General features: G+C 41.8%; 1 protein-coding gene across 1 annotated transcript in view; it reads right to left on the bottom strand.

The window, feature by feature from the left end:
* Positions 1-8,316: 8,316 nt before the first annotated feature.
* The window catches only part of GRB10 (growth factor receptor bound protein 10), a gene marked incomplete at its 3' end in the record, with an annotated part of 107,674 nt that continues 99,602 nt past the window's right edge, over positions 8,317-16,388 (bottom strand). The window contains exons 11-16 of the mRNA XM_082309878.1: positions 14,471-14,548; positions 13,689-13,805; positions 12,746-12,812; positions 11,616-11,703; positions 9,259-9,352; positions 8,317-8,463 (exon numbers count right to left, since the gene is read on the bottom strand). Of these exons, the coding sequence (XP_082166004.1) occupies positions 8,317-8,463; positions 9,259-9,352; positions 11,616-11,703; positions 12,746-12,812; positions 13,689-13,805; positions 14,471-14,548 (591 nt within the window). The remainder of the gene's footprint in view (positions 8,464-9,258; positions 9,353-11,615; positions 11,704-12,745; positions 12,813-13,688; positions 13,806-14,470; positions 14,549-16,388) is intronic.

The raw sequence follows: 16,388 nt of genomic DNA, 5'->3' as shown, positions 1-16,388 counted from the left end.
GGAGGCTGGCGGGCACCCGACCTTCGCTTAGAGCTGCTGTACTGCTCTTTTACAGGAGACGAGGCCCAGGGCGCAGCCGTGATCGGTTGCCGCCATAGAACAAAGCAAAGCAAACCAAGAAAGAGAAAAGGAAAAAAAAAACCAAAAACCCTGGCATGTTCAACGCAGGGCTGCCAGACCCCACCGACCCGGGCTCCGCCGTGCGGCCCAGCCGTGGCTGCCCTCTGCCGGGGGCCAGGCGGTGGAGGAGGAGGGTTGGGGGGACGGGACGGGTCCCAGGGGCCCTCCCTGCCCGCAGCTCTCCGGCGTGTGGAACGAGGCAAAGTCCAGGCTGTGTTTCCACTGGCCTGCACCGAAGTGCCAGGCATAGCTGCCTACCTACCTATTTATTTACTTATTCTTCCTCTCGGAAGACTGTTTTTTTGTCCTGACTCGCTCCAGGGGGGAGACTGGGGGTTAGCAAAACGGGATTTCACCATCGCAAGCTCCTGTTTGTTGGGGGCTGCCCTTCCACTGGAAGGCTTCGGAGCCCCTCGCAGGGCAGCAGCTGCCTGGGGGCCGGGGCGAGCCTGCGCCCCGCCGCCCCATGGCGTGTGCTGCTGGGAGGCCCTTGGGGAGCGGGCTCCCCAGGGACGCCCCGGGACCTAACCGGGGTGAGCGCCCGCAGGGGCTCTTCCCCCTCCCTCCCTGCCTGACCAGCGGCGGCCGGCCGGGGAGAGCCTTGCAGGCCGGCCTGGTGCCCCGCGGGCCGGGCCTGCCCGCCCCGGCACAGCCCTCTCCCTCCTGCTGCACTGCACCTTTCAGTGAGAAAAACTGCCGGGCCTCAGCAGTCCCGCGCCCCTTTCTTCCCAGCTCCAGAGCTTTCCTTCACTCCCACCCAGCGGGCGGAAAAGCCGCCTTGTACGCGGGAGAAGCCTTCACAGCCTACCCCTGGGCACCGCTGAACAAAAAGGCCTGGAGACGCTCATGTTTGTGCAACTTGCAGGACACCTGCTCCTGACTTGCAAGTGAGCAGTATCTCTTCCCAGCCTAGTGCTCATTTTAAAGGACGAGGCATAAGCTCGGCTCAGTCCCTGTCATTTATCACCCTGTTTCGGGGCCGAATGAAGCCAGACACTACCCTTGTACAGCTTCAGGGCCCCGACGGGCTCTGCTCTGTTGTAGCAGCTGAACCAGGCAGCCCCCGTGCCCCCAGCACACCCTCCCGGCGGCTGGCTGCGGGGCACGGCTGTCGCAGACCCAGGAGGCATCGCCTTCTGGGGTGGTAGGGAGCAAATTCAGTGCTTACATGGCCGTTTCTCTGGGGGCAGCCTAAATTCAGTGGAAGGGAGCCTGCAGTTGATGGTAGCACAGGCTTTCTAGGTCTTTCCTCAGCTATGACTGCCACCTCCGGTTGTTTCTGTATGAGCTGGCCCTCATGTAGACACACATACTGGGTCAGATCAAAAAGCTCTCTAGCCCTTGTCTAATACTTGGCAGTGGACGTGTAGGGAAGAAAGAGTACAACTCTGGGCTGTCAGGTAATGATTCTTCCCCTAAAGACTGCTCCTGGCACTTGGTGGCATGTGGCCCATGGACTTCCAGAGTGAAAGATGGTATCTTTGTAGTTAACATCCATCAGCTGAGTTTTCTCTATCATGATGTTTAAGCCGTTTGTGAACCCATGTGAACTTTTGCCACGTGCTGTGTTTTGTGGTGGAGAACACTAGAGCTTACATGAGCAGTCTATGAAGAAATATTTCTGGTTTTCCTGAACTGGGCCCCTGCAAACTTCAGGTGATCCTCTGCGACTTTTGTATTAAAAGAGATCATAATTAAATGTTTTGTATTCTGCTCAGCTGCCTATGGTTTTCTGTAAGTCTGTTATACTGCCCTCAGTCTCTGCTTTCTAGTTGGCTGAACTGTCTTAACTAGATTTCATTGTTCCTCTGACCATACTGCTTGCTCTTCCTTGTATCTCTTTCCATTTCTACCACATCCTCCACCTCCCTTCCTTTCTCCTGTCCTAGGAGTTCCTGCTCCCTTATCCTTTCAAGGACAGCAGCATCTAGGATTTTGTTCGTGAAGTTATGCATGTAAGCAAGAGGATGCAATGCCTTCTCAGGCACACTCTCTTCTCTGAAGGGCCCTGTTTTCAAGAGCAGGTCAAAAGCTTGTTCTGGCAATTGATTGTAAATATTTTGAGGCAAACTTTGTAAGCCTTCAATGATTTTCATCCTTGTTTAGCCAGCTGTTTTCACAAACTACATAGTCTTTAGTGAAAAACCGAATTAATTCTTCTACCCACCAATTCTGTAATTATCAATTTTTTTTCTTCCATGACTAGCTGTGTTGTGGGGTAATTTTTCAAGAAGCTTTAATCCTCACAGCTTGCCTTGTTTCTGTATTTGTTTTTGGACGTGGTTCTAAGAGTACTACAGTAACCTGAAAACTAAGAGTTGGTAAGAGTCACGCAGAGCACATTAATATCCTGCAGAAATTCAGCAGCAAAGAGAAGTATTATGGAGGAAATCAAATACTGAAAAGGTCTAACTAAATTAAAGTATTTCAAAATAGGATGTATCTAGCATTCTTTGTGGGGCAATGAAATTTTACATTTTCAGTACCGAGCTTAGCCATTTGCTTTAACCATTCTCACCCTTGTTGGCAGAACCATACTTCTACCTTCCTTTTCTCTTGATGGCAGTTGAACAGACCGTTCTAGAGAACGGGCAGGTTGTAGAAAACACCAATTCCATAGCTATTTCTCTGCTTGATAACCCAAAATGCCGATCCTCACACCTCTGGAGAACGTGTTTCAAAAGGCAAATAACATGGAAGCCTTTACCTAGGAGCGCCTTCACAAGTCTGAGGGAGGAGGAGGGGAAACTGACTCTACGGGACTGGCGAGCAGCACTCGGGCTTCACACCGCCGTCTTCACTGTGTTCCCAGTCACACCCAAACCATCACTTGGACAACACTGCCCAAGACCACTTCTTTTCTCCACTCGGTTTCCCTCCTGGTCTAGCTCTTCCGAGCCCTCTTTACTTAAGAGTTATACCTCTGACTGCACTTGAGTTGAGCTTCAGAGCCCATAAACCCAGGCTGTACTTTGACTCAGAGCTGGCAGCTGCGTTTGTAATTTCACCTTCCTGGTCCCCAATTGTGGCAGCAGAATCTTGCAGCCAACAGATGGAAAACAGCTGATGATAGCAAAGCATACAAACCTGGGTAACCAACAAGTGTCCTAAGACCCCTTTAATCACAGCTCAGCAGCTTGTGATGAACCAATCTTTCTTGCTCAAACGTCTGCTAGGATCTGTGCAAAATGACAAGCCATTAGAGCAGAATGTCTTCAGGCTGAGAGTTTGCAATGTGAGTGTTACACAAACTAATTTATTTTGAAGTCTCAGATGTGACTAATCGCAATATCTAATGAAAATCATATAGCTCTTGGACGTAGTTGTGGTTATATTAGGTTTTCAAATACTAATTAAATTGGGCTCCAAGTTAAGGAAGGAAGATGTAGGATTTAGGATGCAGAAGCAACCCAAATTAAGGCAATGTGGGTATTTCAAAGACAGATATCTCTTTCCTCCATCTGCTGATATTGTTACCGAAGTTTCCAAGATGTTAGACAAACAATGCCCGAGACACAAAGCAGCATACAAGCTGGACATTAACAAGCCAGATTAAAGCATCACTACATTAGCAATAACATAAACCCAAAGTCATCTAAAGTTCGACTTACTTGAAGGGAAATGGCTCAGCTGGTGATGTTTTTCTCATCTGGTTTTGCGGGTACAGGCTGAAGCAGCGACTTGGTGTTAAAATAAACCTGACTTTAGGGTTCTGCGTATCAGGATAAAAGTGCTGCAGCCACATGCTGTAAAACAGTAGTCTGATACCAGTTTACTCATAGGTTCAAATGCATTTAAGCTGTTTTGCCAGGTGAACTTCATGCTAGAAAGCTTCATGGGGGATCAGTCGTCTGATTATGTCTGTTGTCCCGCAACTGATGTAAAAGCAGCACAAACCTAGCAGGCAATTAATTCCAGTCTCTATCGTGTACCCGTTTCTGACCCAGACTAATTTTGTACTGGTGACGTTTTGATAGCGCAGGTACCTGCTGTTACCGTCCAGGGCCAGATTTCCCAGGGATCATTTTGCACGTGCCACAGCTGTGGGCAGCCTGGACAAACATGCAGACATTGGGCAGGCTTACCAACACCTTTTGCCCGGGCTGCTTTTTTTTCATGCCATCTTCTTCTTTGTTCCAAACGTAATACATGCCATAAAGTAAGGTGGGGTTTGGGGGTTGGTTTTTTTGTTTGTTTTTTACAGGTTTGTGTAGAATTATAGTTCTTCCCTTTTAATGGTTACAGAGGTGGGCAATTTCAATGTTAGCAGAGCTTCCTTTAGCTAAGCAAGAAATAGGCGTCTTCAAACCTTTTGCAAGCAAGAAGTCCCCTTTCTTCAGCTCAGTGAAGGAGCAAGTTCCTGCAGGCAGGATAGTGAACTCTAAGCACTTTAACGTGCATCTCCAGAGAGAGAAATTTGGGGGAAAATCAAAACCCAAAATAAGTACTCTGCCTGTATGTGCTGACGAATGAATTTCATAGTGCTAACATGTAACTCACGGCCCAGTGCAATACAAACTCGCATGAAGACGCAGCATGCAGAAGCCAGAGTGTGACTAAGGCTTGAAGTGGAACGCGTTTGATGGCTTCTATGGATTAGCAAGGCAGACACAGGAAAGGGCTGCGTCCAACAGAAAAGTGAAACAGTTTCAGCCTTTTATTATTCTGTCTACCAGAACCACCAATCTCCCCCCCAAAACCGGCTTTTTTAAGCAAAAACATATTTTGTGCAGATGTGCTTTTCCACCCAAATGCTGATGGACCACGCAAATACAAGGATTACAGGGGTGAGGAACTGCTTTCTGAAAGTACTATTGAAGTTTTCTGATCCAACAGCTATCAGGCCAATAAAGCGCTTTATGCAGAGTGTACATTTTCAGTGAGTTACAGGTTTGTTTTACGACCCAGAAGATGCTGATGGTGTATTTCCTGATTTGATTCTAGCAACCTTCCCAAATGCATATTTTAAACAGCACAGCAGACTATCGCCAATAATGTTGCTCAAACAAAAGGGATGAACAAGTTCTTTTTTAAATAAAGGACAGTCTGTCCTAATAGGGATCATAAGACAGTCAGAATGAAGACATCTTGGGGCTTCTGTTTTCCTCTTAACTCTTCTTAAAGGCCGTTTAATATAACCTACCCCAAATAACTCAGCATTAAGGCAACAGACACATGGTGTACAGATATATCCAAAAGAACACATTCATTCCAATATAAAATGAATAGCATTGTATTAACGTTTATTTCTAATTACAAGAAACAGAATATCAGTCCCTTATTTGTACAAAAATACCTGAAAGATTACAATTAGGTTCACAAGCCAAAAAGCTATTTACAGTATGAAGCAAAGCATATTGAATAAAGGTTTTGTCTCTTAAGTTAATACCTTTTGCATTCCCTGAAACTTTAAACTTTATTCCATTTTACAGTCACTAAATCTTGCATTGTGACAATATAATTTACGATAAGCAAGTCTTGCCACTGGAAAGGTGCATTGATTGGTCAAACTGTCAGGTATTTAGTGCAGAAAAGATAAGACAAAACATCTAAACTGAGGCACGTGTTTCTTCAAGATTAATTAACAAATAAAAAGTTTTTTGTACTTTAACACCTATCGTAACATAACTTAACTAGTAACCTCATTACCAAAACGGTTTGGCATTTTCCTTCTCAACATATTCAAGATTGCTACATGAAGTATTTATTTAGAAAATAAAATCACAGGCAAAAAGATAAAAATTCAACAGGCTCCAAAACAACCCTGAGCATCCCCTTTACATTCATGTCATTTAAATACAAAAATAAGAGTCAAATGTCCTTCAGTCCTTGGTATTCTGAGCTGGCAGCCAGCTGAATCTGTTGGAAAACTAAGGTGGTATTGACTGTTTTCCAGCAGAAAGAAGACAAAGCAGCGATCTGCTTAGGTAAGATTGTTGCCACTTTGAAGGTGGTCACTTTCTCAAAACAGCTCACTTTAGCTGGGAAAAGTACAAAATACTAAGTCAACCATCTACATACAAAAATCATGATTCATAGTCAAACTTTTATTCTCAATTTAAATAAGATGCAAGGTTTTTTTTTTTATAAATATGAAACACTGCAAATACTATCCGCCTACTGGGAAAAATGCATGGTTGTCACTAAGCTATGTAAACAGAAAAACTGAAAACTACAGCATAAATGGTCTTATTAAACTGGTAATGTCGTCAATACAAGTATCTTTTTTCTCCTAATAGGGGCCAAATAGAAGCATGCAAAGTGAAGTCAGACTTAAGTTAGCTTAATTTCAAGGTTTTAAAATACGTTGTCTAGAAAGCAGGAACACTCATTTCACTATGTACAATTAAAAAAAAAAAAAACAAACAAAAAGGCTTCTACTAAAAACAAAATCAAGTTTCTTCATTTTTAATATCTAGACATTAAATGGAAAAAAAAAATACTAAATGTGTTCTGTAAACTAAAATACAGTGTTTCTATACCATTGAGATAGTTATAAGCTGATATGGACGACTCAGGCAGGTTATGGTTTGTCTTAAGCTATTCTCAACACTACGTGAAGACCTAAAGGTGTAGGATTGGATTTCCTTCTTTACCCTTTCAGATGGCTAGGATTTCAAACCCAGTGGCAAGTATTAGTAAGGATGAACTAGCCTATGTGAATCATTTACCATCTTAAGAATGCTCCGTTCTGCACTACGCTCTGCAGGTTCCCAGGGTGGGATGCTTCTCGCTCCGGCTAACTGCCTGAAGCCCTGGGAAGTTCGTTCGGTAACAGTTCCTGCACCGACCGCCTTGCTGAAAGAATGGTATTTGCAATGGCAGGATCAAGGTGGGACTCATCTAACTGTAAGCCTGATTTATCATCAGAAAAAGTTATTGTGCCACCATTAAATAATCGATTTAAACATTCACAACAAAGTAGTTCTGATGACAAACCGGCACCAGAGCAGGGTACATGCTTGTCTGCCATAGGTACTGGCGTGCTTTAGCGCGTATGACAGAGAGATCACCAGTTACCTCGATGGATGGTACTGCCAGCGGCTAGTTCACAATCAAATGTGCTTCCATTCCCAGTATGTTCTTTCTCACCATGTAAACTTGCATGGCCCTACAGAAAGCAGAAGGGGTGCAGTTCTTTTTATGCCCTATTCCCCAGGAGAGTTTTGTGTCACTGTAGCTTTATTATATGGAAAGAGCTCTTTGAAACAGTCTGAAAATTCAAGGAGCTATAAAGCTAAAAACACTGGTTTTTTTGTTTTTATCTTGTCATACTACCCGCAGAAGAATCTTCTCACAAAAAATGGTGGTTTCAAATACAAGTGTAGTCATTCAGTCCTATTCTATTTAGTAACAGTAAGTTTCCTCAGGAAAACAGTCAAAAGGCTGTAAAAAACAAACCACCGCTCCAATAATAAAAATTTGTGCATAGAATCTAATACAGTCTTTGCATGACTGGATGCCACTAATATGCCATCAACATACTACAGCCATAATGCTACAAGTCAACAGTTTTAAGAGTACGTATATGGTGGCATGTTCTTTTAGAATTGTATCCTCATTGCTTCTTCAAAGACATCTGCAGATCATCGAACCTCAGGTCTCCAGAGAAGTTTTGAGACACACACGCGCGCGCCCACACACACACTTCTTGATTTTCTTCTAGATCCTTTTAGGCTGAAGCATTCCATACATTTTAGGGTGCAGATTAATACCCAACTCCTGCATGAATTTTAAAAGCCACATCAGCTCCTAATATAGGCTGCATACAATATCCGAAACAAAGGAGGAGTGCAAAAAAAGTGATCAATACAAAAAGTAAACACACTAGTCTTAATTGTCAAGATTATTCCAGGGCAAGAGTTCTTTTCAAAGATTTCTCTTCACACTTGTTCCTGTTAAGTGGCCCAGCCAAGACAGCTTCCAGTTTTGTTTCAAATTTACTCATGGTTTTACATACCCTCCCCCCATTTTTGGGATGCTGGGACACTCAGCAGCAATCACTCTTAGGTGTTAGACAAACCAGCAATCTTGGTCTGTTGGCACCTGTCGAATCCATCCCTTTCAGAGTCCCAAGGTGCATAATATTTTTATTTGTTTTTGCCAACTTACAAATCTGCCAATTCCCCAGTGTCAACGTTCTCTTACAATTACTCTTCTAGCAAATCCAGTCTTCAGTGAGAGTCAGATTTGAGGTCATAAGGCCACTCGGATGCAGTGGTGTTTGAGTTTGCAGGGCAAGACTCCTTTGTTTAGTTGATAGAATTCAACAAGCTGGATTAGATCACTGAATTTGGTGTTCCCATCATCCAGGCTGAAAAATATCTGTCCATCATCTTCACACTGGGGAAACAAAACGTCCTTTTCAAGTTAGACTGCACATGAAGAGATGCAAGCGTGGCAAAACATCAAGAGTACAAGTGTGTGACGCCAGGTGAATGGTGGGCGCTGCCCAAACAACCTAGTGCCCAGAGATCTTCATGAAACCACGCACGGCACCAGAAAAGAACGTACGTTAACCCAACCTGAAATGTTTTGTTTATGAAAGCGAGAGCTCATGGGCAGAGTAACCATAAGTGGTATTGACAGCACTGGCCTTCATTACATAAAACAAAAATACCCCCAAAATATTTGTTAGCCTTTTGTAGAATTGGTGGGCAAAGAAAGAGAAGAGGGTCTGGACCAATAAAGAGGTCTGCGTGATATTAAACTTCTGATACTCTTTTGGATCAAGACAGAAATCAAGTACGTTCTCGACATCTCAGTGTAGCGTTGTTTTAGGCTCAACGTTATTGGATAACTTCCAGAATAAAACTTTTAGAAGTTGCCCTAAGTTCTTCTGTGTTTGCCTAAGTGATTGGGAAACAACTGCCGCTGTTGTTGCTGTCAGTCACAGAGAACAAGTTCTGTGCGTTACTTCTATACTTAAGTGACTTACGCTCGTTTTCCAGGCAATGTTAACAAAGAATTTTAATCAGAGATTTGTCAATTCTAAAGAATACTTGCTAATGTACTTGCTAATGGAAACATCCCTGTTAATTACATCAGAAACTAATACGAGGTCTCTTCAGATGTCGGCAAAACTTTATGATTTGAAATTTCTTTTTTTGTGATCAGGATCAAAAATAATCTACTTACCGGCAAGATTTGAAAATGCTTTATTTTTTGGTGATGGCACAGCGTAAGTACAAATGCCTTTGGATTGCTTTGGCTGTCCCGGAGAAGAAACAGTCTAGGAGAGAACATTTTTAAGTACACACTGAATACCACAATCCATTTCTTCATAAGTAATCAGAACCACCAAGTCATTTTGTGCTATTGCCTAACTCTTCTTTAGTCGCATTAACAGGCGATTCCGTAACTGGCAACTTGTTTTTGGTTTTTATACCATGGCTATACAACACTAACAGGTGAAGAAACAAGAAATGAAAGATACACGACAGTAGTTCTTCCCCTATGAATGTATGTATGAGGCTTTTTTTAAGTGTCTCTCTAACTGAGCTTTGCATTACTGATACGTACTCTCATGAAGAAAGTGTTCTCATTTAACTCCAAAGCAAGTCTGGATTTCTGTAGATGGGAACATAATACATGAGAATCTCTTCCCACTCTCCAGTATCTTCCATCAGTTTACAGAAATCCAGCGTTAGCAAAATTACGTTTAAGTTAAATGGCTGCAATTGCAGAGAAACAGCTCAATATTTTCTTAAAACGGCCTATCAGTTAAGTAGTGTCCCCATTACCAAGATAGGGAAAACACACACTGATTTTTCCCCTAGACCAGTCACAGTATTTTTCCCTCAGCACCACTGGAAAAGAATGGACGTTAGGGGTATTGCTAGCAACATCATACACTATGTAACTGTCACTTTTAAGTTGACTCACAAAATGGACGTCCTAACTCAAACGGTTAAACACATACTTAGAAGAGGAGAAAAAAAATCTAGTCAAAAAATGTTTCCTCCCCTTGGTATTTATGAACTAAGGAAGGAGAACCTCTCCATGCCACAGGAAACAAGAATATACCTTTGGCATAAGGCTCACAGCGCTAATCACTAGTGGATTTGTGAGATGGCCAAGCACAGTACTGGGGCAGGCCTCAAGCCCTCTTAATTGCTAACCACTAAGCCAGGAACACACTTTTCCAAGGCTGAGTTGCAAGAACTGCTTGTAGCCTTATGAACCCGAAAGAACTTACTCCAGCCCCTCAGAACCGATTGAGAAATGTCAATACCACAAAAACGCACCATCGTAACCCAGGTCAGTCCAAAACTGGGAGACAGGCATGTCTTGCCACCACCGGAAAACATGCATGGTATTTGAACATTCCTTTTTAGTCCTAGCAAGACCAGATGGGTGGAAAAGGGACCAAAGACTTTACACATTAGGATCCATCTCAGGGAGGAAGATCTTACCTGCCCTGGGGTCTCTGCAGTTCATGCAGGTTATCTCTAAATTATCTCGCATCTAGCTATTTCAGATTATGCATGGTATCATAAGCTGGTGGCAGAAAGCAAAGCTCAGCACAACTGATCCTGCAAGTGTTTACTCAGCTCCTGGCAAGCAACAGGCTGCCCACACAAACAATGACTATAAATATAGATGTAGATGCATCCTCGACAATAGCTTCCAGAAACAGTCAAACGATGCAGCAGTATCAGCTGCATATATACACTGCTGAACATCTTACACGAGCCATCAGAAGCCTGTTAACTTTCTACCTTCTTTTGTTCAAGAACACACAGAGCAGGAAAACACAGGCAAGACTTTTCTACCCTGAAAAACCATGATCCCTAGATCTCAGAGCACGGTTCTTTGGCCACTAGTGACTGACCTCACTACAGCCAAACTAACCCTGACGGCAGTGAGCTTAGTGAACTGAAGGCAACCATGCTCTTCCCATCCTACAAATAAAGAAGTGCTGAATGCAGTTTAAGCAACTTCCCTACAATAACGATAACTACACATACATAAGGGAAAGAGAGATGCTCAGAAGATACTTAAATCTCAACTACAGACATTTTAGACAGCACTGGAACAGGTACTTTCATTTCTTTGCTCTAGAACAGAAATAAATAGTGAGAAATCATCATTAACTGCTCTGATTCATGCAAAAGAGCACAAATGGCTGATTATAAATTTGTGGGCAAACAGCTAGGTACAGCTTTGCCTGAAAAATATGTCCTCAATGCAGATTACAGGAATTAATTCTTTTCAAATTCTAACATTCTCTAAAACTTGATTGACTCTGTTGGAAAAAGGAAAAAAATTTTAAGTGCATTCTTAATATTTTACTTTTCAAATTAAGAGTCAAAAACCACTCCTACAAACACGTACTCTGTCTTTTTGAAATCCAGGCAGGTTATAATGGGACGACTCAAGAATCAGGTTACTCAGAAGTGCTCACAAGCCTGTAAACCCTTACAGCAGAAGTTGTGCTCTTGCCTATAACGCTTACCAGCAGATCATAAATACTAAGCAACAGCAATACCTACCCATCTACAAGCCCTTGTTGCTTAATAATCCTGTGAGATTCTTCTCTAGAGATTCTGCCGTGAAACCAGTGCTGTGTCCTGTGAATAACTGGAGGCGAGAGGGAAAAGAGGGAAAGACAGGATGGTTAGAAACAGTAACATGTGCAACAGTTTTTTCCACACGCTAATTACTTAAATATTTTAAAAGTGGGTATAGTTTTGTTACAGAATATAAAATATCTTTCATCAATCAATATAAAAAATGAATCAATATGAAAAAAATGCACCAGCTGTTGCATCTACTTCATATACCAAGTAGACAGATACTATCTCCATGTATTTGCTGATTTGCAGATGTATGATTAGGTTAATGAGAGATATCTCTTGCAGTACTGCCTTTTCATAGTTTCTTGAAAATGTTGGGACTAAACAATTCTTAGAATACAATTGTATGAGCTAACAAGTTAGAACCAAGTCCCTTTAACTCTCGAATAATGAAAAGCACTTCACCTTGTGCTTTCAAGGGTGGAGTTACCCCCAAATATCTTAATGTTTATTGTTTTATTGTTTTTCAAATGGTATTTTTAAATTCTGTTCAACAGAATAGAAACACAGAATAGAAACAGAGAACAGCTGTGTTTCCTCTAAGAAGTCCAGAATATTAATACGCAATTTCCTATTATTTTAATAAACTTACAATCTCAAAGAGATATTCAGGACTCACATTACAGGCATCCATATTTTCCATTATTGAGTTACGGAATGAATGCTATTTTGAAGAGTCTCGGTTTTACTCTTTAAAGATTAACAGATCACTCTGACTTCCCTTGTCTAAAATGAAGAATTGACTTCTGGATTTTTTTAAATGGAAACATTTATGGAGTCTCAATTTTCATAAAATCTGAGTTTCAGAAGATTAAAATTGAAGAAAAGCTTGAGCACATCTTCAAAGGAAAACAAATTCATTCTACTATGTCTGTATGGGTAAGCGTGTTAATGACACAGAAGCTACTGATGAACAGAAACATAGTAGTTGACACTGAGGCATTAATACTACATGACTGCACTCTACCTCCGTCTCTATATGAAACGGAACTTTTCTTTACCCACAGAGGCCTCTTATACTATCCTTACAAAACAGCAGAATTTACCTGTACTCAGTGTGGAAGGATGGAGTGGACTTTGGCTCCCCAAGATGTTCATTCTTGTGCTACGTTTCTATAGAGAAAATGAATTACCGTTAAATCCACACTAAAGCCTCAACAGAAGAGAATTAGTGCACATGCAATACAGATTTAATTTACAGGAAACTGGGGGCTGGGCAAGTTTAATGCAAGGATGAGAAAAAGAAATGCAACTTTGAAGGGGGCTAATCTACAAGCAGCAGCTCATTTCAGTTGGCTTAAAACACAAGCCAGATGTTAATGATGAAAGCTCAGTATCTCAAAAAAAAAAAAAAAGAAAAAAAAAAGAAAAAATGACAGAAGAAAGAAAAGTCTGATATGTTTCTGCTCAGGCAAAACACCAGGCACTCAGTAAATCAAGCAGTATTTCCCTCCCGTACATAAAGCACCAGCTAGTGCTTCAGTAATGACTCCTATTCCCTAAGAGACGAGCATGTGGGAAAACTTGTACTGCAGCTGTCTGTCCACAAGACACTATAAACAAGTTACATCAGTTTTCATTGCAAGAGGTCCTGCCTCTTGTATATTCTGCAATTAAACTTACTGGGAGCAAGCCATTAGTCAGAGCCCCAGCCTCTTCCATGTGGGGAAGCATTTAATTTGACATATTCCTCCTCAGAGACTGGTTTTGCAAACTGGCAGTAAAGTTCTGGTGGGTCTGCTTTCCCCCTCAACTTTCCTCTGGACACTAGGGGGACAGAGAAGCAGTGGTAGAAGGTTGTTGTGAATGTGACAGTTTTGCTAAAGATGGATATTGACTTTCAGATCTGCATGCTTGCAGTGTGATTGCTTCAGGTCGGAGCTAAGCTATACTGTGACCAGCACTGCACTAACATCATAGCACACTCTGTGTTTTGGCTCTCAACAGACTTACTAATTACAAAAACAGAAAAGAAGAGAAGATAGCTACCCTCCAAGCATGTCCTTCTTCCAAGGCAGCACTCTGTGCTTCAGCAGGATTTTCAATAACTCTTCCTATTTGCCCCGAAAAATCCATTGCTACTAGTGAGTTTTCAGATACACTTCTCTGAAAAGGAATTTTCACTTGTTTCAAAAAACAGGGAAAGAAAAAACCAGCTTGAGAGTTTAATTTCAAAATGTTTTGGTTTCAGAAGACTGTCCAAAGTTATCCTTCAACAGCACAGAAAATACATCTCTTTTTTTTTCCCCTTCCAAAAGATTTGCAGACACAAAAATAGATGGCTTTTCTTTTTAGGCCATAGGGGAGGGAGAGGATTCAAAGGCTGACAATAAAATCTGGATTGCTCAAGTTGCCCACTTGCCCTATTACTGTGCTCCAGTCATTTTCAGGGCCAGTTGGGATCCAAATATAGGATCTTCGCTTTTAGATAGCTAACAGTCAGCTCTTGGCCCAACATATTTTAAGAGATTTACGTCTTAGTTTTGCCAGACCTAAGCTGGCTTCTGCAGAGACAGCCAGATGTCTCTGTACTGTACATCTCAAAGTGCCTGACGTATCCAAGATTTTTCAATCATGTCGATCATGTAAGCCTAAGATAATGAAGAGCCAACCATGTAAACTGTACCCAAGTGAAACGTGAACTTTACATTGATTTGCTACACAATGCTGAATTTACACTCCTTAGCGTAAAATTTTCCACTTTTAAAATGCAAAAGCAAATGTATCTTTTCCAACATCATACATTTAATGAGGTAAAGTTCATTACTTACTACTGGAGTGGAGAAGTGTGGAAGCATGGCTTTTCTCTGCTGGGGAATTCTGTAATTCTGATACAGTAGCATTCCATACTGCCAACAGAAATGCAAGGACGTTACTATTCAAAGACATACCCTAGGAAAAAAACTGCAGCGATTTCGTAACACCACTTACAATGGAGCAAGGTGCCTCCAGTTTATTATTTTCATGATCGGAAGCTGTCCCAAAGCAATTTGCGTTAAGTAATGGTGACTGGCAGGTGGCAATCGAGCAGTAAACATGCATGACAAGTTTTATTTTAAAGACAGTACTTTTACAAGCCTGAGAGAAATACACAGGTAGTTTCTGCCGCTCTCATCTATCACCATGTTTTCCTTGCAGAATACAAGCTTTCACTTGAGGTCAGAACACACCTATTAACTCCCCTTCTTTTTACCCTCTAGTAATGTGACCTGAAAAAAATTCTGCGTAAGAAGTTCTGTACGAGATAATACAAAGATGAACTAGGTTTTCATAATGATATAAAATACAAACCTTTCTAATTCACTAGCTCTTTTAATAAATTTCAGCAGGAAATAACACTTCTAGTACTTTTCTCATCCTTGTAAAAATAAGGTGATTGGATTCCAGTCATGCTCCTTGTTGAACATGATAAATTTTAGCAACGCTAGTAGCTAGGAGGGTAGGAAAACACCTACTCAGTGCCCTCCCTAGAGGCACAGTGCTGAAGTGTGGCAACATTGCTTACTGAATGTTCTAATTGAAATGGTATATGTGATTTTGTAAACAGGGTAATAGATGACTATGGAAAGCTAAATCAGCAGGTAAATAAAAAGGAGTGTCACAGCCACAGCCTTGGGGTACAGCCTTAATTTTCCCTGACTATACACCTTTAATCATCTTTTAGTCTTCCTTGAAAACAACCCCTTTTTTTTCCTCTAGTGTTAACTGCCTAAGGGTGAACATTATATGCCGGTAGACAGAAATTACTGCCATACAGTACTGTTGCTGCCACAGGTCGCACTGCAAAGAAAGATTCTTCTGAACTGTCACAGCAAGATGCACGTCTACGTGTTTGGTAAGAACAGCTAATTCTGTACACTGTGAAGGTTTTTCCTTGCCATTCAGCAACATTAGTGCCTCCACCAGTGTAAGTAATTTCTTCAGAACAAGTGGTATCTTCAAGGCACAATTCACTACAATTATCTGATCCTCTGAGCACTTTCCCCACAATGCAAAATTCTGTGTAAACAGGGAAAGTAAAGGACAGCTGAGAAGAAGCACTTGGAATTGCCTGGGGACTAAAACTCTTACCATAATTGTTAGCGTGTATTAAACACGAGTCAAGTCAAGTAACTGGAGAGTGGATTATGGTAGCCAACACAGGCAGCAGCTCCACAGAAATCAAATATGCATCTTGTAGCTGGGACTGCTTCTTGCATCTTGGCCCATACTATGGCTAGTGCACCTGCTTTTGTAACAACTTAAAACAGGAATTTCTGTACTGCAGCATAGAATCTCTTACAATTAACAAATGAGATAATATTTGGAGAGCATTCAAAGAGATGTGCTCTGGTTTGGAAGGTGACCACTTAATGTATGAACCACTTAATTAGAACAGGCATTGCGTTTTCATACCCACTGGCCTAGGACTCTGATTTGCTTTCCCTATGCTTACAGGGTTTTGCATGATGGACAGTCTGCACGGGGAGAGGAACAGGTAATTGTAGCAAATATTTGTCATGTTCTCTGCTTCAAAGAGCACAAAATAGACAACTTTCTCCTCACTTCCTTCCATGCTGATTTTGTTTCAAAAACACTGTGGAGCCTCCTACCAGATTATCAAGAAATCTCATTGTTAGCTCTCAGATATGAGTAACTTTCACCCGGAGATAGGGTTGCTTATTTCTGTTACTGTTTTTTAACAGAACC

This window comes from Platalea leucorodia (genome assembly GCF_965183815.1).
Source record: "Platalea leucorodia genome assembly, chromosome: 1".
Taxonomy (NCBI): Eukaryota; Metazoa; Chordata; class Aves; order Pelecaniformes; family Threskiornithidae; genus Platalea; species Platalea leucorodia.
This window is presented reverse-complemented; position numbering and strand designations above follow the sequence as displayed.